Here is a 25,995-nt window from a genome sequence, read left to right as displayed (position 1 = left end):
CACAATTTCTCCCTTTGAATCATGCTGCCAGGGAGCCTCTTGGGGCTGCATTTGTGAGGGGGCACAGGGAGAATAGTTATCAATGGTTCACAATTGAGCTGGAAGGGCATCTCAAGTGGGATCCCTCAGGGTTCTGTCCTGGGTCCGGTTCTATTCAATATATTCATAAATGATTTGGATAATAGCTGAGAAAGTAAACTTATAAATCATGCAGATGATACTGAGCTGGGAGGGGTCGCAAGCACTTTGGAGGACAGGGTTAGAATTCAAAATGATCTTGACAAACTGGAGAAATGTTCTGAATTAAACAGGATGAAATTCAGTAAGGACAAATGCAAAGTACTACACTTAGGAAGGAATAATCAACTGCACGAATACAACTGGGAAATGACTGCCTGGGAAGGAGTACTGCAGCAAAGGATCCTGGGGTTATAGTGGATCACAAGTTATGGATCAATAATATAATACTGTTGAAAAAAGAACAAACGTCATTCTGGGATGCATTAGCAGGAGTGTTGTAAGCAAGGCATGAGAAGTAATTCTTCTGCTCTGCTCAAGACTGATAAGGCCTCAACTAAGGCACCACACTTTGTGAAAGATGTGGACAAATTGGAGAAAGTCCAGAGGAGAGCAACAAAAATTAAACATCTAGAAAACATGACCTATGAGGGAAGATTGAAAAAATTGAATTTGTTTTCTCTGGAGAAGACTAAGGTGTAGGAGAATAGAGGGGAGATGCTGATAACAGTCTTCAATTATGGAAAAGGTACGAGGGCGATAAATTGTTCTCCTTTTCCACTGAGGACAGGACAAGACTTAATGGGCTTAAATTGCAGCAAGGGAGACTTAGGCTAGACATTAGGAAAAACTTCCTAACTATAAAGGCAGTTAAGCACTGGAACAAATTACCTAGAGAGGTTGTGGCATTTCCATCACTGGAGGTTTTTAAGAACAGACTAGACAAAAGCCTGTCAGAGATGGTCTAGATAATACGTAGTCCTGCCTCAGTGCAGGGGACTGGACTAGATGACCTGCTGAGGTCCCTTCCAGTCCTACACTTCTGTGATTCTACGTGCATTCTCTCTGCCTCCAGCACATCTATTCAAACCCAGTCTTCACCCTTACCCCTGTGCATACACTGCACCATGCCGAGAGACTTTTGTGGGGTCTAAAAGGAAAAAGGAGATGGTGACACATGAATCTAAGGCTATGACTACACTGCACCAATGCAGCTGCGCTGCTGTAAGCTCTCTAGTGTAGCCTCTCTAAGCCCTCTAAGTAGAGAGCTCTCCCATTGACTTAATTAATCCACTCTCAACAAATGGCAGTAGCTATGTCAGCACTGCCCACACCGGCGCTTAGGTCGGAGTAACTTATGTCACTTGGGGGATGGCTTATTCACACCCCTGAGTGATAAGTTATACTGACAAAAGAGGTAGTGTAGACCTATCCTAAGCCTTAACTTAGTGGAGTTTTGAAAACACTTTTTGGAAACCTATTAATATTTTAATGTGGCAAAAGAGAAGCAACTGAAAACATTAAAAAAAATCAGTGAAATCGACACATGTAATATGCATAATATAGTAATGGAACAAACGACACAATGCTAACAAGTGAAATAAAGCATCCAAGAAATTCTGATACTGAGCTTTGAATATTCAGGATCACTAACTATATCAACAGAGTCTGATGAAATTCTTTGTGAGCTGTTGAGTCCCATTTATTGTTGACATAAGTGCCAGAATTTACATATCTAGTTAATCTTACATATGTGCTAGGGCCATTCCCCCAAAGCATTTGTGATTAGTTTTCTGGTGTGTATTAATCAGAAAAATGGTTAATTGAAGCCATAAGAAACAGACAAAATGCAGTATGAGTAGGCTTGGAAGGATTAGATTATCAGTAAATGTCAATAAACTTCGATTTTGCTATCTACACACAAACGAACAAAATTCCATTGATTACTGAAATTCACAGATAGGCAAGATAATAAAAATCTGCTTGAGAACTGTAGAGTTTGATTTAAGGATATTAACTTTGTATATTTTTATATGTAAGGCTGACAATTTGTGTTTTGAATGGATATAAAGCTTTAACTTTTTGAGTCTGTCTCTACTGTCATTAAGCAGTTGCCTGACCTTCTGTTGCCTGACCCCACAATTTTGTCCAACTGTGAAATTAATATTATTTTTTATTTTTACCAATTTATCTGTTGAAATTATAAAAAAAAAAAACCTAAATTCTGCCAAGTCAAAATATGAGGCGTGGCATATAAACCCCAGTGGTGGTTAGGCGTGCAGCATGATGTCTTAGTCTTTGTCTATAGATATTATAAAAGCTCTCCTATAGGGACACCAAAGTGCAGTCATCACCCTAACAGTAAACATGCAATTTAGAAGGCATGTTACAAATTCATGCTACACAAGACAATTTTTTTCAGGGAGAAACCGGATGGTCTTGTTGTTCTCTTTCTTTGGCCTGGTCTACACTATGACTTTAATTCAGATTTAGCAGCGTTAAATCGAATTAACCCTGCACCCGTCCACACAATGAAGCCATTTATTTCGAAATAAAGGGCTCTTAAAATCGATTTCTGTACTCCATCCCGATGAGCGGAGTAGCGCCAAAATAATATTGTCATTTCGAATTAGGGTTAGTGTGGCCGCAATTTGATGGTATTGGCCTTCGGGAGGTATCCCACAGTGCACCATTGTGACCGCTCTGGACAGCAATCTGAACTCGGATGCACTGGCCAGGTAGAGAGGAAAAGCCCCGTGAACATTTGAATTTTATTTCCTGTTTGCCCAACGTGGAGAGCACAGGTGACCACAGATAGCTCATCAGCACGGTAACCATGCAGGCCGATAATCGAAAAAGAGCACCAGCATGGACCGTACGGGAGCTACTGGATCTGATCGCTATATGGGGAGAGGATTCCGTGCTAGCAGAACTTCTTTCGAAAAGACGAAATGCCAAAAATTTGGAAAAATCTCCAAGGGCATGATGGAGAGAGGCCACAATAGGGACTCAGATCAGTGCCGTGTGAAAGTCAAGGAGCTCAGACAAGCCTATCAAAAAACAAAGAAGGCAAACAGTCGCTCCGGGTCAGAGCCGCGGACATGCCGCTTCTACGCCGAGCTGCATGCAGTTCTAGGGGGGCCCGCCACCACTACCCCACCTCTGACCATGGATTCCGAGGCGGGGGTAATCTCATCAGCTACACCTGAGGATTCTACGGACGGGGAAGAGGAGGAGGAGGAGGAGGATGAGCTTGCGGAGAGCACACAGCACTCCGTTCTCCCCAACAGCCAGGATCTTTTTCTCAGCCTGACTGAAGTACCCTCCCAACCCTCCCAAGCCAGTATCCAAGACCATGACCCCATGGAAGGGACCTCAGATGAGTTTACCTTTTAAAATATAAAACTTGTTTTAAAAGCAAGCATTTTTAATGATTCCTTTGCCCTGAGGACTTGGGATGCATTCACGGCCAGTACAGCTACTGGAAAAGTCTGTTAACGTGTCTGGGGATGGAGTGGAAATCCTCCAGGGACATCTCCATGAAGCTCTCCTGGAGGTACTCCAAAAGCCTTGCCACAAGGTTTCTGGGCAGTGCAGCCTTATTCCGTCCTCCATGGTAGGACACTTGACCATGCCATGCTAGTAGCAAGTAATCTGGTATCATTGCATGACAAAGCCTGGCAGCGTATGGTCCCGGTGTTTGCTGGCATTCAAGCAACATCCATTCTTTATCTTGCTGTGTAATCCTCAGGAGAGTGATATCGCTCATGGTAACCTGGTTGAAATACGGGAATTTAATTAAGGGGACAGAGGTGGCCATTCCTACTGGGCTGTTTGCCTGTGGCTGAAAAGAAATCCTTCTCTGCAGTCAGCCCAAGCGCAAGGGGGGGGGGAATTGGCCCTGAGCTTTTCGCGTTTGGCTAGCAGGGATCTTCCCTGTTACCAGCCACGCGGTGGGGGGAGGGGGTAAAGCGATCATCCCAGAGAATTGATGGCAGGATGGGGGGTGTTAATTTGGTTTCTGCAGAGATCTTCCCTGATACCAGCCACGCGGTGGGGGGAGGGATAAAGCGATCATCCAGAGAATTGGAATGTGGGGGGAGGGGTTCGTTTGTTTTCTGCTGCTGAAGGTTAACAGGAAAACCGCAGCACTCGATGTGCTTTGCTTGGTGTGTGGGAAAGGACGGCACAGAAGCCGAAAGACAATGGCTTACCATGGCCGTATGCAAGCCGAATTCTGTTGCCCGGACCTGCGTCTGTGATCTCTAGCAGCAAAGCCACAGGCACTCAATATTAAGAGGCAAAATGCGACCTTGCACAGAAATCACATGTGCTATGTAATGTGAATAGTGTTGTTCACCGTGAAAGAGTATAAGCATTGTTCTGTAAAATGTATCTTTTTAAAAAATTCTCTCCTTTTTCCCTCCCTCCAGCAGCTGCAAATTTTTTAAGCCTCCCTCCTCTGTCCCGAAGGCTATCTCAGATAAGGCATCGGAAAAAGAAGACGCGAGACAAGATGTTCGCAGAAATCATGGAATCCACCCGCAGTGAGAGAGCTCATCTGAATGAGTGGAAGGACACGGTTTCAAAGTATAGGAAAGATGCCAGTGAACGTGAGGACATGAGGGACCAACGTGAGGACAGGAGAGACCAACGTGAGGAGAGGAGAGACGCTCGAGATGAGAGGTGGCAGCAGGAAGATCAGAGGAGGCAGGATGCAACACTGGGGCTGCTGTGTGAGCAAACAGACATGCTCCGGCATCTGGTGGAGCTTCAGAAATGGCAGCAGGATAACAGAGTGCCGCTACAGCCCCTGTATAACCTCCCTCCCCCCTCACCATGTTCCATAGCCTCCTCACCCACACGTGTAAGAACACGGGGGGCGGGGAGGCTCCGTACACCCTCCCATTCCACCCCAGTGGACAGCCCAAGCAAACGGCTGTCATTTTTTTAACCTTTTTTTAGTGGCCTTTTCCTTCCCGCCGATCCTCCTCCCAAATCCCACCCGGGTTCTCTCCCTCTTTTTATAATCAATTAATAAAGAATAAATGATTTTTAAACGATAATGAATTTATTTCCTTTGAAAACAAGCTGGGGAAAGGGTGTGGGTGGGTTCCTTACAGAGAATGAGTCAATCAAGGGGTGGTTTTTCATGAAGGAGAAACAAACAGAAATTTCACACTGTAGCCTGGCCAGTCATGAAACTGGTTTTCAAAGCTTCTCTGATGCGCAGCGCTTCCTGGTGTGCTCTTCTAATCGCCCTGGTGTCAGCAGCCAGGCGATTTGCCTCAGCCTCCCACCCCGCCATAAAGGTCTCCCCCTTACTTTCACAGAGACTGTGGAGCACACAGTAAGCAGTGCATTTGGCCATTGGTTTGGCTGAGGTCTGAGCGAGTCAGCTCAGTGATTGCTTTGGCTACTTGCATCACAGCAGCCCCCACAGTAGATTTGCCCACTCCAAATTGATTCCCGACTGACCAGTAGCTGTCTGGCGTTGCAAGCTTCCACAGGGCTATCACCATTCGCTTCTCACCTGTGAGGGCTGCTCTCATCTTGGTATTCTGGCACTTCAGGGCAGGGAAAGCAAGTCACAAAGTTCCATGAAAGTGCCCTTATGCATGCGAAAGTTTTGCAGCCACTGGGAATCATCCCACACCTGCAACGCTATGCAGTCCCACCAGTCTGTGCTTGTTTCCCGGGCCCGGAATCGGCGTTCCACGGCATGAACCTGCCCCATTAACAACATGATCTCCAAAGCACCGGGGCCCGCAGTTTGAGAGAATTCTGTGTCCATGTCCTCATCACTCTTGTCGCTGCGCTGCCGTTGCCGCCTCCTCCTCTCCTCGTTTTTCTGGTCCTGGTTCAGCATAAACTGCACGAGAACGCGCGAGGTGTTTACAGTGTTCATGACTGCTGTCTTGAGCTGAGCTGAGCGGGCTCCATGCTTGCCGTGGTATGGAGTCTGCAGTGTTTGCCCAGGAAAAAAGGCACGAAATGGTTGTCTGCCATTGCTTTCATTATCAATTATCTTGTAATGTGGTTCACTGGAACTGAAGTAGAGAAGGAGGCAAAATGTACCTTTTTGATCTCTATTTGTGCTGAGGTGCTAGTTAGCTTCAGGAACATACTATAGCCTTGATCCCAGGGTGAGTGCTGTGTGTAGGTGTACCTGTAGCAGCTGAATGGAAGTGCTCTGTTGTTTTTGCTGAGAGGATCTCAGAACACTGGTGGAAACGTGTGGGATAATTATCCTTATTCCTGCTGGTAAAAAGTACATTATATATTCCTTCCCATACACCACTATCCTCTCCTTGCACCTGCTGCCAGTTGCTAGTCTAGATGCTTGATGCTAGAAATAGGAGGGGCGATAGCCGTGCCTCAAGCCCAGTTCATCATGCTCCTTATCATTGTGGGTTGCTGCTGGGTGTGAAACTACCTGCTCCCAGCATTCAAGGAGTGCTAGTCTGAGCATTCCTCCTCCCCCTCCTACCCCCACCCTCTCACTCCACATGCACTTGTGCAGGAAAAGGTAAACGACATGCCTTAATTCTGTTGGGCAAAGGCAAATGTCCAAGAATATCTAGTGAATAGCTGACAAATCCCCTTGTGTTCTCTAGGTTATCAAAGATTTCAATACTTAATCTCCTAGGCCTATTTTCATCCCAGTTACATAAATCAGACATTCTTATCTAATTTCCTAAGATAATAGGACTGGGCAGAGAATTTAATACATAATTTAACTTTTCTGCAGGCACCATTTTCAGCACATTTATCTTCCTTACCTGTCTTAATTGTAACTTGTCCCACTTCTGTAATTCTGTTTCTATTTTATGAAGAATGGAGTCTATATTCAAAGAACTCATCCTCTAAAGCACACTTAAAACAATAATTGCCAAATTCTTAAGTCCCAGTGATGTTATCCTTTTACCTACTTCTATTCTGTGGAGAAAATGTAGCAGGCTAGACCCTCTAGGTATTGACAGACACTGTTTCCAGTTTAATGTTCTGCTCTGAGATATAGCCAAATATAGCTGACAGTTTAAGAAGTTACAGAATAAAAGCATCTGTTTTCATTAAGTTAAATAAAATATCAGCATCAGCGTTTAGAAGAGGTTTTTTTTCTCCTTGTGCACCTTGTTAAGTCCCCTGATTTCCTTCCTTCATTAACTCTGAAGAGCTCCTTTCAAAGGCTCAGCGGATAGAGTTAACAATGATGTCTATAGGAGATAACCCTACCTGGTGCCCCTTGAAATGTTACACAACTCAGAGATATTGTCTAGTGAGCACTGATATCTGGGTTTTTTTTTAAAAGGGACAGGCTTGTGATAAAAGCATTTGATTGGGATTCAAGGTCCCGGGTGCCATTCCTGACCCTCCCACAGACCCTCCTGTGTGATCTTGGGCAAGTCATTTTATCTTGGTGTCTATGTTCCACATCTGTAAAATGGGGATAATACGCCCTTTCTCCCACCCTTTGTTTCTCTTGTCTACTTGAAGTGTAAACTCTTTGAGGCAGGGACTGCCTCTTACTGTGTTTGTATAGTACCTAGCACAATGGGGACTTGATCTCAGCTGGGGACTCTAGGCAATAATGTAGTTCACATAATAAATAATCCCACACTGTTGAGATCAATAGCAGTTTTAACACTGATTGCCATGGGAGCTGGATTGGACCTTAGAAAACACAATGATTCTTTTTAGTTTTTTGTTTCCATCTGAGCAAAAGGTAGCATAGCAGTCTCTTATTCCTGCCTAGGCATCAGCCACCAGCAACATCAGCAGGACTGTAAAGATCACTAATAATAGTTAACTGCTGACCAGTAAACCAGAAAGAGAAACTCATTCACTATTTTTGGTTTGTTTGAATAACATGGAGGCTATATAAAAAAACCAATCGAAATATTAAGGGATTTAGAAGCCAAAGTATATTCTTTGCTCTATCAAACTTAAAATAAGTCAGTTTTTACCTAAATAGTAACCCTTTAAAACCTATTTTAAATTAAATCCACATTCTGACAAATATCAAAGTAGGCTCCGGAGACCAATACCACTAACCAATGCGCTTGCTACTAGTCATGGCTCAGAGATTGTTCCTTTAATTAAAGGCATCCTCATTTTTTCACTCTAAAAATAAATGTTTAGATTATGTTACACTGGTGACCGGCTGGAGTGATGGTCTGTTCCAGTTACTTAGATTTTATACATACCTCAGCTACTCTTATGGCTTCCAGGACTCGGCTATCCTTTTCATTGTTCTTTTGTTTCTGTAAAGCTTTCCATACTGCATTCCTTAAGCCTTCTCGACTCGCATCCCCACAGAGTTCATTGCACATCACAACCAGATTGTAAACAACACCATAGCGAATAACCCAGAATAGTTCTTCACCTGCAAATAATTATATTTTAGCATGTGGTACATGTAGCAATTTTGGTATCAGATGAATCTATTTTAGGAAGAGAAAAAGAAACAGAAACCCTTTATTAAATGCAGAGTTAATATACAACAGAAAAGTATGCTTTAGGTTTTTGCGGGAAGTCTTGCAGAGAGCTTGGCTTAGTGAATTCAACCATCCTACAGGGGATACTTGATTTTGGAACAGAATAATCAAATCTCTTAGTTCACGGATTTTGTTGGCATATGTGAGTCTGACTAAGAAAACTATGTGTGGGGAGGAGTGGGAGTCTGGGAAAGGAGGGGAACATGGAGTGGGAGGTATTAAGTGTCAAGTTAAGATGCCTAAGCCGGTTAATGGAAATAAGTCTCCATTACAATATTCCAGACTTGCAAAATGATTTGATCTCAGTGCACTATTGTTCAGCTCTCATGAAAAAATACTGCCGTTCCCTTTTCTGTTCGGAACAGAGGGTGGAAGACTTCAGATAAGCATAAAAGCATTTAAAGTTTCAAAGGAACCAAACAAGTTACATTAGAGTGGTTGCCCTGAAAATCTTTCCCATGTTGTCTTAAATAACACTACCTCCACGTTCATAATGTCCCCTACATTCCCTTATAAGTAGTCTAAGGGACATTTCAAATAATGAGATAATGCTCACTTGCTATCTAGCAGCCTGGTCCTGCAGTATGCTGAGTACCTCCTGGAAGGTGCTCAGTAGCATGTTTAATTCCCTTTGAAGTCAACAGGAGCTCAGAAGGCTTAGCAATTGGCAGATGGTGCTGAGCCTTGCTGTATCGAAAGCTCAGACAGTTTCTTATAGAAGCCAGTGCCACTGTGTATTCCTAGTGAACTTAAGGAAGAGGACTGGAGTATTTTTAAGGGAACTGTGCACAAAATATTCAGATTTATAAATATTAAATGAGAGTTGCCCTTGTTAGAACTGAGATTAATGTAGCATGAACTCTGGAACAAACCCACACTATTGTAGGCTGTGTCTTATAAACATAAAGTATGCATAGTTTGAAGCTATTGGAAATAAAAGTATTATTCTGAATCTTTTGGACACTAGACCACAAAACATTCAGGTCTACCAACACAAAAAAACATAACATTGTAAGAATGAATGAACGTATATGTAAATGGTATTATTAAATCATTGATCAGTTCCAGCAAACACTACTGTATTTCCTATTTTTGAAGGTAATCGTTGGTTTTGAGCACTATATCCCTTCACATGTACTTGTGGTCAAACACAGTTCCCAAAAGCAAGTCATGAGTTGTTTGCAGTTTGAGGATTATTGATTGCTAGGGGACAGCTCTGTTACCCAACTTGTTACCATCATGGAGATCTGCAGCTTCAAGGTCAGTCTCAGAGAATTTAAAACTAGCACAAATGATATGAACCTGATTTACAAGATTCTGGATAACGGATAAGTCAGCATGGATAACAGGCACAAAACAGTGAGTCAGTGTAACTAAGAGCAGAACTTGGCCCAGAGACCTCAAGCAGAAAGTGTTAGGGGCTGAGGTACAACTAATGCACTTCGAAAACAGTGAGGAGACACAAATATTGTCTGAATTACTCCAATCCAGTAAGACCTTAAGTAGTTGCATTGAAGACCTTCAAAAGTAGATCTGAAACCAAAGCTATAGAGGACATTTAGTAGCCAGTGCCTTGTAAAGAAAGTATTCACTGAATCTGTTCTTTCAACCATGAATTATAAGGTGAATGTGTAAATAATATTGCACTAAATCAAATAAAAGATATACAGAGAACCAAAATCATGGTGTGACTGATAATTATAGGGAGAGAGCACAAAACAAACACTGGAAAATTAATTAGATGAGAAAGAGATCATGCAAACCATAAGAATAAATAAATGACACCATGCAGGACCTATATACAATCCAATTTTGTTTTATAGAGAGTCTTTCATACAAACTATCCCAAAAGGCTTTATACATTGTAACCATGTTAAAATTAATAAATGAACACAGGGGCATGAGAGAAATTAAGAAATTTAGGCAAAGGAAGAGGCAGTATGTGTATTTACAAAAGATTTTCAACCAGAAAGAATACTAGTATGAGCAGAGAGCTACAGGAAGGTTGTTCCAGATGGCAGCAAAGGCTCCCCTGCCCAAGGTGGGCAGATTGCATGAAGGAACAGACAGGTCAAGTACAAGATTTAAAGAGGGTGTGGAGTAGGGACTTGCGAACAAAAAGGTCCAGGAAGAGGCTGGATCAACTCCATGGAAGGTTTTAAAATTAAGGAGGTAAATTTGTAAATGGAATCCTGAAATGAATGGGAGCCAGTGGACTACTTGGCAGTTCTCTCCAAACTGGTGGAGGGTACTCCATGAAAATATAAACTGTAGCTTTTGGACTTGATCCAACATCACATCTTACAAAGCAGCTATAAAAGGAAAAAAGAAAGGTAGATGAGAGGTTGGGATTGTCAAAGAGACAAAGTTTAGTAGTTTGGGTACATTAGCTATGGATTTATATACTTTATGGTAAGTTTAACCTTAGCTCTGAGTGTCCAGGCATTTCAATTATTATTTTGCTAACTACAACTGAGTTTTCTCTGGGAATTCAAATTGCACATATATACTGCACACATACAAATAGTATGCATACACACAATTACAGCAGTTGCACTTAAGTTTCCTCCATTTGGAAAGATTCTACTGCTTTCAGAGACATTCCAGTTCTTAGCTGGGAAATCAACTGAAAGCAGAAATATCCCTGATAGTGGAAGAAACTTTTTGAGTATGATTGCTGTATAAATAAATATATTTAGCTACAAGCCTCAGAGGTGGAGAAAATCACAGAAAACATACTTGTAAATATATTAGTCTAATTTCACCAATATCTGTTGAATAATACATTAGCTGAACAGTATTCAATCAGAAATAGAGCTTTGGTCAGCTAATAATGGATAGCTTGGGGCTGCTGGGTATAGCTGACGTGTATTTAACCATTTTTTGTCAAAGTATATAATGTGTACCTTGAAGTCAATGGGGATATTCAAGGAACAGAAGTCTTCTCCCCCCTCCCGGCCCCACCGGTCAGATCAATTTGCAGGATAGGAGTCTGTGTCTTCCTGAGTGTGTGCAGACTGTAGGTGCTACCATAAAGATGATAATGAATAGCAAAATACAGTGGTGAAAATATAGCCATTACATAGCATTCACTATCAATATATCTCACTTTCATAAAAGATAAGTGTTTTGCACAAACCATCTCTCTTTACAAGCTCTAAATCTTTGTTCAATGAGGAACAATATATTACCAGCACAACAGAAGAATCATCAGTCTGAATATGGTTTGCTCTAAAAGCCACAAGATAAATTACAGATAATAAAAGCATCCAGCCAACTATACTCCAGCAAGTCACAATTCCTTTTTAAAAGCCATTGATGATTTAACAAGTGAGCCATATGGCTCTTCACTTGTTGATTTAAACTCTGCTACAGTCTTCTCAAAGAAGAATAGTTGTGAGAACTTATTGCACCCAAATGGCACACAGTTAATGCAAAATATATATATATATATGAATTCTGCTTATAAAGACAGATGGCAGTATGTTAGAACTGTCATAAAAAGTGGACTGCAATCTAATAATCATGTCTAGACATTTGCTGAGAAACCTGACTGTTATAAAACTACTCATCCAGGTCCCCTGCAGCATCACAAGGCACTCTTCTGTTCTGCTTTGGATGACCTAGTGGCAGCTATCAAAAATGTTGCTTTAAATATATTGAAAGGAAATCTGCTCCTGACAGCTAACCAAGTGAATATTCTGGCAAAAATGTATAAAGCCCCAGCAACAGAAGCCCCTAACAAGAAAGAAAGAAAGAAAGAAAGAAAGAGCCATTAGCCATTCAAGGGACCTGAAAAGAACCATTCTGAGTTTTCTGGTTATTCCATTTTCTGGTCTTTTAACGTATTGTTAATTTAGCATGCACTGAAAACAAAAATGTCAGTGGTAATTCAGCAACAACTGTATCACCCCAATGCAATTCTAATGCAAGAGTCAAGACAATTACTATATCAAGTAAATTTTAAATTAGACACATTTTTCCCACACACTGACATCACTGAAAATGAGAGAGGCTGAAGTCTTAATCACTGTTTATAAATTCTGCTGCCTTCTGATATAACATGAGCACAGGCAAAATGGCAATTGATTTTTCTCTATGCCTTCCTGAAAGGCAGTTGTGCTAGCTTCAGCAAGTGTTAACTTTGTCACTTAAAAACTTTCTAGAGGTATTTTTACATAAACATTATAGGAAAAAATCCTAATATGCAATTAGGAAAAAAAATGGAATGGTCCAGGAGATGTGGATTTTATCCTGGCTCAGGAATTTACTTTCTGTGTGAAACTTAGGTAAATTAGTTACAATGAAATGTACTCCTATATTTATATGTACTCCTAGAGGAACAGCACCTAAACCCTCAAAATAGCACTTCTGAAAATCAGGTCACTTATTTAGGGACTTAAGTATGGATTTAGAAGCCTAACTTTAGGCACCCAACTTTTAAAAACTTGGCAACAGTTTACATTATCAAAAGGCCCGTAATCTCCACTCCACCCTGCAGAGATAAATAAATATATATTAAATCATGGAATTAACCTGATGTGTTCTGTGCTTGACTAGTTAAATACAGGTTTCAGAGTAACAGCCGTGTTAGTCTGTATCCGCAAAAAGAAGAACAGGAGTACTTGTGGCACCTTAGAGACTAACAAATTTATTAGAGCATAAGCTTTCGTGGACTACAGCCCACTTCTTCGGATGCATATAGAATGGAACATATAATGAGGAGATATATATATACACACATACAGCTGTATGTGTGTATATATATATCTCCTCATTATATGTTCCATTCTATATGCATCCGAAGAAGTGGGCTGTAGTCCACGAAAGCTTATGTTCTAATAAATTTGTTAGTCTCTAAGGTGCCACAAGTACTCCTGTTCTTCTTTTTTTAGTTAAATACAGGTTTTTGTTAAATCCCATCCTATCCCCCCCTGCAATTATGTATTGCCTATTCAGAATGTAAACGCTTGGGGCAGGGAGTTTGTCTTCCCACATTTCTGTAAAGCACCTAGGAGAGTACTGACACTACCTAATTATATACAACAGTGATTAATAGTTTTAGCAACTGTTTGAACTGTACAGGAAAGACAGCAAATCGCTGTGGTATAGGCAGTGAAACTCAGTGTTGCAACATGCAGATCAATATTTTCTTAGACATATGTTATTTAATTCTGACACCATTGTTGAAAGAAAAATGCAGCCACAGAGATTTTAAGGGCAGCTGCATTTCATACAAGACTACGTACTTCTTAAGTCTAAAAAATCTCTCAAAATTGCCATTATCAAAACAAAATATTTCACCAACTGACCCCCAAACAAATTTTTGTTGTGTTGACATGCCAGGCAGTCAAGAGCAGACAAATGATTGGGTTGGCCTACTTTTTTTTCGCCCCTATATATTTTGATTTGGTTGGCCTCTGTTTCTTCACTTGTGGACGCCTGTGATTTTCCAGGAAGACAAGTTGGCTCAGAGGAATATTTATAAATGGACAGCTGAACTCAAGTCCAGGATTTGTGGCAGTATTCGTATACCTGTCCTCACACAATCAGCAGTTATGAATATTTATAAAACATTCATGTGCTGACTGAAACAAATGACATACAGCTGGACTGACTGCAAACCTTAGCTGGAATAGATAATGATGCCCATATGAATGTCAGCACTTGATCTGAGAACAACAGACTAGGAAAATACCTCTTCTGGCCATAAGCATTGCTAGTTGTTCCAATGAAATCTTCTATGGGGCTGCCAAAAGTGAGGCCAAGGAACACACTGGGAACATGAAAAAAGACACACCCAGGAGGAGCAGAGCCTACCCAACTCCATCTTTGTTGGACATCTTGGCAGTCTCGCTGAGTAGGTCCTTCCTGGACAGAGTGGATTTACACCAAGCTATGAGCACTGAGAGATATAGGGGCCAACTGCATGCATAGTGTGGAAGACCAGGCAAAGCCACTTTCGTCAGGATGGCAATGAAGCCCCCCAGATGGAGGGAAGGATTGGTTAGCAGGGGTCCTGCTGCTTCTGGAGATGGTGCAGGAGAGAGGAGGAAACAAGAAAAGAGTCCCAACACAATCTAGCAGAGAAATGGCTAGCTAAGGTTTGAAGAACTGAGGTGGTGAAGAGAGAGCTGCTGTAGTGAAGCTAATGTGATGAGGCATCCCTTTACCTACACAAGCTGAGAACTGGGCTAGGCTAGAACAGAGCTACCTTCTTGATGGTAACCAGTTGTGTGATTTCCCAGCAGCATCAGGAATACTGGATTGGATACAGAAAGAGACTTCCCACTGACTTGAATAGGAGTTTGTCCAAGTAAGACTTAAATGAAAACTGTGTAAGGATTTCAGAATTTGGCCTTAAATCACAGAGAGTTGCTATCACCCTCACTTTCTGAATGGTGAGATGGGAGAGGCTGCTGAAACTTATGGGAGGAGGGTTACTAAAAAAAATGTCTGTTATAACATGGTATGAAAAAAGTTGAGAATCACTGCCATAGGTATTTATAATGAGTTTTCTTTCTACATCTATTGAGATTACTATATGTATCTCCCCTTGGGATGACCTCCACTAGATTCAATAGGTGTATAGTCCTATTGCTTGAGGTTTTGGCAGGGTCCTGGAAGGTGTAGTTGGCCATACCAAGTTGGAAAATTTTAACTAGGGGGAGATCAAGTGGGTCAATAGTCCTGTATATGTAATGTGTATATTAAAATACAAGTAGACTGTATATGCAGTAATAGTTTCTGTATCATGGAGACATAACTGTTCTAGGGCTATGTTATGTGTATTACCACAAGGTGACAGTGTTTTTGGTTTGCCTTCTTCTCATTTCTGCTATTGGTATCTCTTCCTGAGGATCTGTCTTCTGTGGTGAAGGAACATAGTAGTATGTTTTGAAGATTTACACTGACTTAAGATAAATCTTTATATTCTACCTTAATTTCCTAAAAGTGCAAACCCATTTTATAACAAGAGAAGAAAAAAACCAATCACAATGTTCTCAGTTAATAGTGTCCAAAAGAAAAAAAAAGATTTGATTTGATTTTAGCATGCTCATTCCCCAGTGATAGTTTCTCTTGAGGATAAAAAAGAGGTAGGAATGTATAACTTTCGAAAAGGTCTACTCTTTTACTTTCAGAAATCAATGTGACACTTTTCTCTGGTTTTTATATCTTCCCTTGATCATGATTTTAGCCTTCAGGAGTCTCTATGTAGCAATCCTGGTGTAAATGCAGAGGACAGGCTCTCAAAGCTAGAGTTTAATAACCACTTCACAAGAGCTCTGCAATTGTTGCTATGATTGAAGAGACAGTGATGATGGATGGGAGACCTGTCATCTTCAGTTATTTTATGAGCTACCAAAGGGTGTTGAAATCCAGATAATGTTGCTCCATGCCAGCTCAGGAAAAATTTGAAGGCTCAGCTTTTCAACAAAGTGGTAAGACAGCCATTGTGCCCTGTGTTGGGAACTCTGACAAGCCCAGTATCTCAGTCCCATCATAAGCAATAAATCTACAGATGTATGTGTATATACTGTGTTTATATGGAGAGCCTTGGAATATCATCTCATCATGTCTAACTAGCTAAGCAGGGCCCAAGGTGGTCATTAGTTTGATAGGAGACCTCTAGGGAAAAACCCAGAAGCTATAAGACATTCAGTAGATGTCACTCTTTGCCCCGAAGGAATTCTCAAACAATGCCCTAACACTGTGATTATTGGTAGGGTGCAATAGTGAGTGTCCTATTTATTTATTTATTTTTGGAAGAGACGTAAAACCCATATTCTGACGTATGTTCATAAACAATTCCATGGTACTTTTTCTTAAGCACATAATTATTAGCTTAGAGTCCATCTGCCTGTTTCCAGGTAAGTGGGTTCAGTCAATTAGTCCTCAGGCTTCACTGTCCTTCAATGCCCATTTTTGCCTAAATTATTCATGGGACGTGAACACTACAGATGGTCAGATAGTTCTTATCAAATAAGAAGTGGTTCAAACCACAACACTGTTCCTGAATCTTTTAAAATCTATTTTTCTATCTATCTAGGCTTCCTTATCATGCCCTTCACTGTAGTATCTGAGTGCTTTACATGATTTGCTTGGTTCAACTGACTTAACCTTCCTCTCTCTTCCCCCCTCCCCCAATATATCCTTAAAAAAATCTATACCTCTAGTTTCCCCCAAAATTGAATCCAAAACCATTCATATCCCCAGGCCAGGCCAGTTTCTCACTCCTTTCCAATACAAGCCTTGAACCTGACTCCCCCCATCTTTTGATCTCTTGTGTCTTTGCTGAATTCAGGCTGGTTCCTAATTCCAAATCTCACCCAGCTCTGGGGCTTCCCTGTGGAACGAAACATACATGGAAGTTCCTTAATGGCACCAGCAGTGATTGGTGTGTTGTGATGATACATCCCAACATATCAGAAAGGCATTTTGTAACAGATCTCTCTTGTATCCCTCTTTCCTCAGTCCCCTGAGTTCAGTGCATTTCTTATAGTCTCAAAAGGAAATCAGTGGGAAAAAAAACAGTGAAGTTTAAGGCCTGGTCTACACTAACCCCCCAATTCGAACTAAGGTACGCAACTTTAGCTACGTGAATAACATAGATGAAGTCGACGTACCTTAGTTCAAACTTACTGCGGTCCAGACGCAGCAGGCAGGCTCCCCCGTTGACTCCGCGTACTCCTCGCGCCGAGCAGGATTACCGGAGTCGACGGGGAGCACTTCTGGGTTCGATTTATCGCGTCCATACAAGACGCGATAAATCGAACCCAGAAGTTTGATTGACTGCCGCCGAACCAGCACGTAAGTATAGACAAGCCCTTACGTATCCAGGTCAGATGTGCTGTTAAGAAGTTAATTTTTATAACTTTTTTTAAGCCTGATAAGTAAAGGTGGTGAGGCTTTTTAGAATGTCTCCAAAATGAAAAATACATATATTTGGCTTTATTTTTATGACAGATGTCACTGACATTGCTATGTGAGAAGATCCTTTAGGATGCATAGGACTATTAGAGAAATACTATGGTTAATAATAGGCTTTTTGTGTAATGCATTTTTTCCCTGAGCATATCTGACAAAAAGAAAAGGAGAATGGATTCTGAAAGCCATGACAAAAGGAGTCAGAGGACTACTACCTTTCCTAGGAGGAGATACAAAAAGAGACATACAAAGCCTTTTGACTGATCTGAGCAGTGAGCAAGTAACTTTGAAAGGGGGTTAAAAAGAGGGAGATGATCATTTACCTGCAATAAATGCATATCTGTGTACTATGCATAAGGTATAAATGGAGTAGTACAGTAGTGACAGAAAAGTGGTTGTAGGAGGAATGAATGAGATTAATTTTTAGAGTTGAAAATAAATTAAAATATTTATACTCATTCAGATTTCATTGCATCTGTCATGGACATAGCGTTCTCTGGGTAGTTAAAACTTCTAATGGTAACATGCTATCTGAGTTATTGTAAATTCAGGAGAATTACTAAGAAGCATCTGATAAGATAAAAAGCATGTTTTAAAGTAATAATAATGCAAAGGGGTCACACAATAGTATACTAATATATGATTTTTGGTCCATGAATACAATATTGTGAAGTGCTGTCCCGTAAAAACAAGTTTTATCCTGTATTTTTCTATTAACCTGTCCTTTATTTCCTTGAAAAGTATGTAATCACTTCAATGTACCATATGTACTAGGCTAAAAACTCAAGTATTTAGCCCAGATATGTGCACATAATATGTATATGCAACAGTGCTTCCATGACAGTGTGTGCAAGTCCTCCATTTGCAGACACTGATCCTGCAATTGCACATTCCAAGGATAATTAGGTGATCAGCCATTTCTATCTTTATCCAGTTTGTATGTAACTATGGTATAACTGTGTATGCAATCATGATATTTGCAAATGCAATCATGCAGTCACTTGTGTGCACATATGAGTCATGTGTCCACATATTTAGATGTCCAGATTATATATTAAACTGATGTTGGTAGAAAGAGAGAGGTTTTACTATATATTAATCTTTTCTGCACCCTATGCCATGTTTTCAGTGTAAAATAAATTAAAGGTGTTAAAGAATAGGTAATGGGTGATTTTGAGATTTTACACAAAGAGAGAGGAGCTTCTGTTTCTAGTTTCTTATTTATTATTCATTTAATTTCTTGGTCACAGATAAGAATAATAATACTTAGCTCTTTTATATGGAGCACTTTTCATCAGTCGATCTCAAAGCACTTTACAAATGGAGGTCAGTATTATTACCTTTGTTTTACAGATAGGGAAACTGAGGCAAGGAAGTTTAAGTGACTTGCCTAAGGTCATACAGCAGGCCATTGGAAGAGCTGGGAATAGTATACTGTATATTGTAATTTACCATGTAGTTACATTGACGTTACAGTGCAGTTGTGCTTTGCTTTTGTTCATTGATACCTGTAACTACCACTTATTCATCTAAGAATACATGACTCAGAATAATTACAATGTAAATACAATATAGTTAATACACCTGGATTCTTATATTACCTATATTATGTAGAACACCATAGGGCAAATAATAAGCAGCAAATTATCCCCAAATATTCAGGGAAGTGAAGACTGGGCATCAAAATGAGTTTTCTGTAGCTGAACTTTTTTCATGTGCTTACCATATTTGTAAAATTGGCAGGAGTATGTGTGTGGGGGAGGGGGTGGGGGTGGGGGATCTTATTTGGTACTTACAGTCATGTGGATCATGTGAAGGACTGTAGTGCAAAAAGTCAAAAAAACTTGCTCCACTTAATTCTTCTGGATGCTTAGGCGGTTTTGTACAATCACAGAATCCAAGAAAAGCTGTCTTTTGTAAATCTGAGGTAATACCACTTAAACAAATGTCTCTGAGCACAGTGGTGTATATGTAGCCTATTTCCCAGTGCCAGGATGATAGGTTTTTCATGCAGTTGTCTTTCTGTTAGTAGAAATATAAAACTTCCATCAAATACCTAGAGAGTTTGTGACAAAATCCAAGTTCTAACAAAAGAACTGTATACTATACAATAGGAGCAAAGTCGTATACTATAATCTAATGTCATATTTAGTCACATTAATGCCCCAGAAGTGAGTGCGTAGTATAGCAGAGGAAATAATTATTCACCAGACATGCATAGTGGTTAAAGAATAGGAGAGTTACGCTTCCAGATGTTTATTCTATTGAAATAACTGGTCTGCTCATTCTATCCCCATCTCAAAATACTGTACTAAGAATAGCATGACCTTCAGTTTTAAATAGTAAAAAAAATAAATGCTTTGTTTCTATCCAATTTAGTGTTTGCAACAAACACATTTTCTTGCTACATCTAAATTAGTACTGCTGTTACCTGCTTTTGAAGAGACACAGAGCTTGAAATAAAATCTCTCACTAGATCCATTAAAACCTTCAAGCAGGACAAGTTTAATTTGGCAGCCTCTCCAAGGACCAACAAACCTAATACAGAATCCAACCTAGATATTTCAAGACACACAAAAAAAAACTTTAATACAAAATAAAATAATAATGGATTTTTAAAATATTGGCTAGCCAGAAGCAATTAGTGTCCTGGTTTGCTAGAATCAATTAGTGTCAATAAATGCAGGCATTTGTTGGAGCCAGTTAACATCAAAGTCTAGAGAGCAAGTGAAAGTGTACCACAGATTTATGGAGATTTAGTGAGTTTAATGTAAAGGTCTGACAATATCCAGGCCCTGGAAAAGCACAAACTTATCACATTTCTTTCTGGATCCACAGTAAAGGCAGATGAACTAGCTCTATGCTTTAATGGTTTCTTAGTTCTGTTACACCTTGACATCATTCATGGATTGAACATTTTGGTACTGGTAACAAGTAGTTCACTGCTAGATCTTAAAAGTACTAGGTTTCTGTTCAAATGGTAGGGAATAAGGCATTAGATATGATATATATCACTTCGTTTAATAGAAAAAATAAACTGTTTTCATAGTAATTGAAATTAATGTTAGCAAAGCTCTATGAGATATCTAGTCCACTCCTCTGCTAACCCTTAGGGCCAACATGTTGGCCCTACCAGTGACGTAGGAGTTATTTGGCTAACTAGAAGGGAGAAAAATGATGATTTGTCATAATTTGCTGACAGGTAAACAAAGGGTAATGTTAACTAACAATGAATCAAATTGGAGGGAGGTTCCTAGCAAGGCACAAGCCCACGCTGAGTTAATTGCCCAAAATGGCAATGCTATTATAGGACCACTGCTTGCAGCGCCTTGCTGACAAAGAAGGCTTCTACAGAGAACAGAAAGTCCATTTTAAAATGCCTAATAAAGATGTTAACTGATCACCATGTTGTTGCCCTGCAGCTCTCTGCAGGGAAAGTACAAGCTCTTTCTGCCCAAGAAATCGCCATAAACCTTGTGAAGTGTACCTTGATTCCATGTGGAACAAGAGTACCTGACATCTAGTATGCCTCTATGAAGCATAGCTCGATCCATCTAGCTAGTGACAGCTTGAATATCTTGAGTTCTTGATATTCTGAATGAAAGAAGGCAAACAAGGAGCCCAATCTTCTTGTCGATTTTGGTGTGCTTCGTATAGATCTTTAGTGCTCTTTGAACACCTGAGTGCCACATCTTTTCTGTTGGATGCTATGGCTTTGGACAGAATGAAAGGAGAATGATTTCCTCTGAGGCATGGGAAATTCACCTTAGATAAGAATGATTCTGGGGTTCTTAACACGGCCTTGTCATAATGGAACACACAGTGGGGACCCTGCATGGATAAAGCTGCTAGTTCAGAAACTAATCTAGCAGACGTGATGGCTACCAGAAAACAGGTTTTGATGGATAGGTAGAAGAGATATTAATTTCAGTGGCTCAAAAGGGTGCATTGTTATCTAACTGCAAGTTTAGCCAGTCTCACTACTCAGAGAAATCAAGATAATTGAGGGCTCTCTGTCAAGGAATCAGAGGATCCTGAGAATAGGTCGTTACTTATAACTGATACCTGGTGCACTGTTGTGTTGGGCTAAAGTCCTTTTTCATCAGCTTCCTGAAGAAAGCCCAGGATAACTGGGATACCAGGATCCTTGGGATTTTTGTTGTGTTCAACACCACAAGCTAAACCTAGTCCAGATGGCTTTGGTGTTGAAGCTTGCCTGGAGGAGAAGAATAGAGTTCCAAGCACTTTGGAAGTGCTGCTAACACTTCCCTCTCAAAACCCAGGCTGTCAGTTGTAGATGGTCTGGGTCTTGATGAAGGATTGAACTTTGGTAAAGGATGTCTGGTCTCATTGGTAGCTGCAGTGGTGGTTCTAACTTCAGTTCTATCAGATCGGAGAACTTTGGCCTCCTTGGCCAGTGCAGAGCTAGCATTATCACCTTTGCTGCTTCTTGCTTTATCTTCTGGATCACCTTTCCTAGAAGTGAAAAGGTGGGGATGTGAATAGCAGGTCTTGTGGCCATCTGTGCAAAAGAGCATCCATCCCCAGGGAGTTGGGATCTGCTTCCCTGCTGAAATACTGCAAAATCAGAGAGAAAAATTTCTGATTCAGGCACCATTCTGAGCTGTTGACTGCATCTGCTGAGCTGGACTGCCTTTTAGTTCTGCTGTCCTTTATGTGTATTGCTTTTATGGAAAGACGAGTCCTCTCTGCCCATTCCACTACCTCCATCAATTTTGCATGCAGAGTTACACTCCTGGTTTCCCCTTTATTGTTGATACACACCACAGTGGTCGTTTTTTTTCAGATGGATGAGAACGTTTCCTCTTTAGGTAGTTCTGGAACTTCTGTAGAGTTAGCTTGACAGCTCTGCACTCCAATAGGTTGATGTTCTTGTTCCTTTCTCTGGGATTCCAGGTGCCTTACACTGTCCTGTTCCTCAGATGCACTCCCCATCCCAGCAGGCTGGCATCAGTTGTGAGTATATGCGGATCTGGAAGGCATGTGGGAAGTCCCTTGCAGACATTCTGTGGGATTGTCCAGCATATTACAGAGTTCAGCACCTGGCTTGGATCCAGTATCTCATCTTACATGCTTCCAGGTGAACAGTTCCATACTTTCAGGAGAAAAGCCCTGAAGCACGTAATATGGGACCTTGTTCATGAATTGATTTCTGAACATGAAACCACGAGGCCCAGTAGCTGTAGACTTTATGGTCGGCCTTGCATAATTTAGCAACATGGATATCAGGTACTGGATCTCGTGGTATTTGTCCAGTGATTTGTAGACCTTTGAGCATAAATTTCTATTTCCACTCCCATGTAAACTATCTTTGTGGAGGGAATCAAGGAACTCTTCTTGGTGTTTATCATAAATCCATATGCTTGAAGCAGATTCAGCATCCAGACTGTGGCACTGCTTGGGTGGGAGCTCTAAGGAAGATGTCATCTAGAAAGGGAACAGATGAGTGCCCTGAGACCTAAGGTATGGCTATTATTACCACAGGCATCTTGGTGAAGACCCTAGGGGCTGATGAAAAACCAAATTGGAGTGATGGGTGTGGTGACGACGCAGGAAAGGAAACAGAACGCCAGGTCTGTGGTAGCTAGAGAGCTTTACAAGCCTCTTGCAAAAAGCCTCCCAGGAAAACTTTTCCTGGGGTTTTTATTTCTCTCCTTACTTTGTTTACAACTCTTCTTAGTGGTTACATTCTTGCGCATAGAAGAGCCAGGCAGTATACATGCACATAAGATAACGAACCCATCTCTTGAGCGCGTGAACACCAGCTGCGAGGGTACAATCAAATCAGCCAAATAAGTTTCCCAAACACAAACGCTGGATTGAAGGTCACTCCTGCCTCGTAGCCATGGGAGCAGTTTGCCGCGCCTGTGGACTGGCGATTCGGGAGCTATGCATCTCTACATCTCCCCCTGTTTTATTTTATAAATGCGGTGTTTAAACAAAACACTCTCGCAGGGTAGCATACACAATGCCACTAGATTGGGTATACATTAAACAAAGCAGCAAAGTAAAACGTCAAACATCAAAACTAGGACCCCATACTATAAAAGGGTCTTCATCCACTCTAAGGGTGGCTATAACTAAATATAATCCTACCAAGGAAGAAAAACGTCTTGGCGGATGACTTAAGCATAGCATTTCAGCATATCAATTTGCTATTGCATACAAAACTATTATCAGCAAGCTTAAAACAGCACATTTCTTTCACTGTCTCACACCCCAGATGTTGCTGGGTGGTTTACAGACAGGAACAAGGCAGGTACTTAACAGACCTTGCATTTCCGGGGCAACGGCCAGGCAGAAATCAGATTGATTTAATACTTCTGCCAGGTGGACCCAGGTGTTAAACTGCAGCCGCTGCTCCATCTGGGGTTCGCCTTGGCAGCTAGGGGCCAACAGGAAACTCCCCAATACACACAAAATAAGGAGTGAATTAGCATTAAGGCAAGCTAACAATGTCACAAGGTAATTTTCTGCGGTAGGTTCTAGCTGCTGCTGCACTCGCAGCTGCTCGGCCTGCAATGAAAGGGCTTTAACCTGTCCCCAGGTTATGCGCTGCGGGGGCCCCCGCGGGGGGCGCTGGCGAGGACGCTCGGGATCCTGCAGATGTAGGTTGAACTGTGGAATGGGGTTCGATAGTCCCTGGTGCCAGGCCATCGCCGTGCCACGGGCGGACGTTACGCGCCGGGACCCACAACGGACCTGTAGGAAGAGAAACGGCAGCATGCCCTCGTCCCCACGTTATAAGGGGCACTGGGCCATGCCACTGAGGGTCTGGGGCCTTGCGATATTTAACAAAGGGGCGGGGCAAGGCCTGGTAGCTGCGAAAATGACATTCTGCTGCAGAGTAGTTGTCAGTCAAATTCAAATGATTCAGGGTAAAAAGCACTGCAGCCAGCCATTCCTGGCGGGGAGGAAGGCCTACGGGAATCCCCCCTTTCTGTTTTTGGCGGACCAGGGCTTGTTTGAGCGCACGATTGGCTCGTTCCACAATGGCCTGGCCTGTGGGGTTATACGGGATACCAAACGTGTGGACAATGTCCCACGTGGTACAGAAGGAGGCAAAGGCCGAGCTACAGTAGGCGGGGCCGTTGTCGGTCTTAAGATGGGATGGGTGACCCATGATTGCCATAGCGCGAATCATGTGATTAATAACATGACGAGAGGCCTCACCCTTCTGGGGGGTGACCCACACATAATGGGAAAAGGTATCTACACACACGTGAAGATACTGCCAGGGGGCAAAGGGAGGGAAATGTGTAACATCCATTTGCCAGAGCTGGTTGGCCGAGGTTCCACGAGGGTTAACCCCTACCTCCGGGCTATTGGAGAGAGAAGCGCAAAGGTCACACTGGCGAACAATGGCCTGCGCCTGATACAATGGGAGAGTGAACTGCTTGGCAAGGGCCTTGGCGGATTGATGAAAAAAGGCGTGGCTTTCGATTGGGGAGGAAAAAATTGAGGCCACCGATTTGACCGCCTGGTCGGCCACCGTGTTGCCTTCTGTTAATAGGCCCGGTAGTGTGGTGTGACTGCGAATGTGTGCCACAAACAGTGGGCTAGAGCGGGAGGAAAGGAGCTGTTGCAGGGTAAGAAAAAGGGCCAACAAATTGTCATCACAGGAGGGCGACACATAGGAACCTGGAAGAGACTTAAGAACATTAGTAACATAAAGACTGTCAGTAATCAAATTAAAAGGGTCATCCTGGAAGCATCGGCAGGCCAGGATGACAGCAGCCAACTCTGCGCGCTGTGGGGAGCGCTGAGGCAGGGTAAAGCGGACTTGCCAAGTGCCTTGCACCTGCCAGCTGACCGCACCTCGTGTTGGGCCGCCGTCCGTAAAAAGGGTAAGTGCATCCTTAATGGGGACGGTTGACAAGGACGGCCGGAGGTGAAGGCAACGTTGTTGTAGGAACGAAAGACGGGGGTCAGGGGGAATGTGATATTTAACTTCCCCAACATAGTCAGCAAGAGACAATTGGAGGGTGGCACTGCAAGAGACAGTGCGTTCCCAGTCTTTAGCCGGGATGGGGACAATAATGGCAACGGGGTCCCAACCCAAGAGGGTACGGGACCGTTCTCGCACTTTAAAAATCAGCTCTGCGGCCTGTTGAGGGAGTGTCTGAATAGTATGCGGAGGGGAGTGGGTCAAATAAATCCATTCAATTAAACGAAGACGCGCTGCCGCCCCCTCCTGGGCGAGGACAGCTGTCGGTTGTGAGAGTGTGGGAAGCAAAATGGCAAAAAGGGGCTGTTCCCTTTCTCGGCGGTCGACCCACACCTGGGCCAGGGTCTGGTTAATGAGGGTGACCGCTTGGCGCTGTTCCTGGGAAACGGGAATGATATCTCCGGGGAGACGGCCCTGCCGAAGGCCAGAAAAAAGAGGGGACAGCATGGAGGTAGTCAGAGGGCAAAAAGGACGAATCCAATTAAGGGACCCCAATAACTGTTGAAGCTGTACAAACGTAAGAGGGTTGGGCAATACCAACTCGGGACAAACTGGACGGGCATATGACTGGAGCATGCGGTG

At 42.1% G+C, this 25,995-nt stretch overlaps 1 protein-coding gene across 2 annotated transcripts in view; it reads right to left on the bottom strand.

Annotated features, from left to right (window-relative positions):
• The window catches only part of TMEM232 (transmembrane protein 232), a 150,241-nt gene that overhangs the window by 59,103 nt on the left and 65,143 nt on the right, over positions 1-25,995 (bottom strand). For both annotated transcript variants that reach the window (XR_008445317.1, XM_054031384.1), the window contains exons 9-11: positions 19,876-19,999; positions 19,241-19,466; positions 8,226-8,404 (exon numbers count right to left, since the gene is read on the bottom strand). Coding sequence is in view for 1 of the 2 variants with exons in the window: in XM_054031384.1 (XP_053887359.1) it covers positions 8,226-8,404; positions 19,241-19,466; positions 19,876-19,999 (529 nt within the window). In the remaining variant the exon portion in view is untranslated. The remainder of the gene's footprint in view (positions 1-8,225; positions 8,405-19,240; positions 19,467-19,875; positions 20,000-25,995) is intronic.

Source organism: Malaclemys terrapin, chromosome 6 (assembly GCF_027887155.1).
Source record: "Malaclemys terrapin pileata isolate rMalTer1 chromosome 6, rMalTer1.hap1, whole genome shotgun sequence".
Lineage (NCBI taxonomy): Eukaryota > Metazoa > Chordata > Testudines > Emydidae > Malaclemys > Malaclemys terrapin.
The sequence above is the reverse complement of the archived record's forward strand: the minus strand, read 5'-3'. Positions and strand labels throughout refer to the sequence as shown.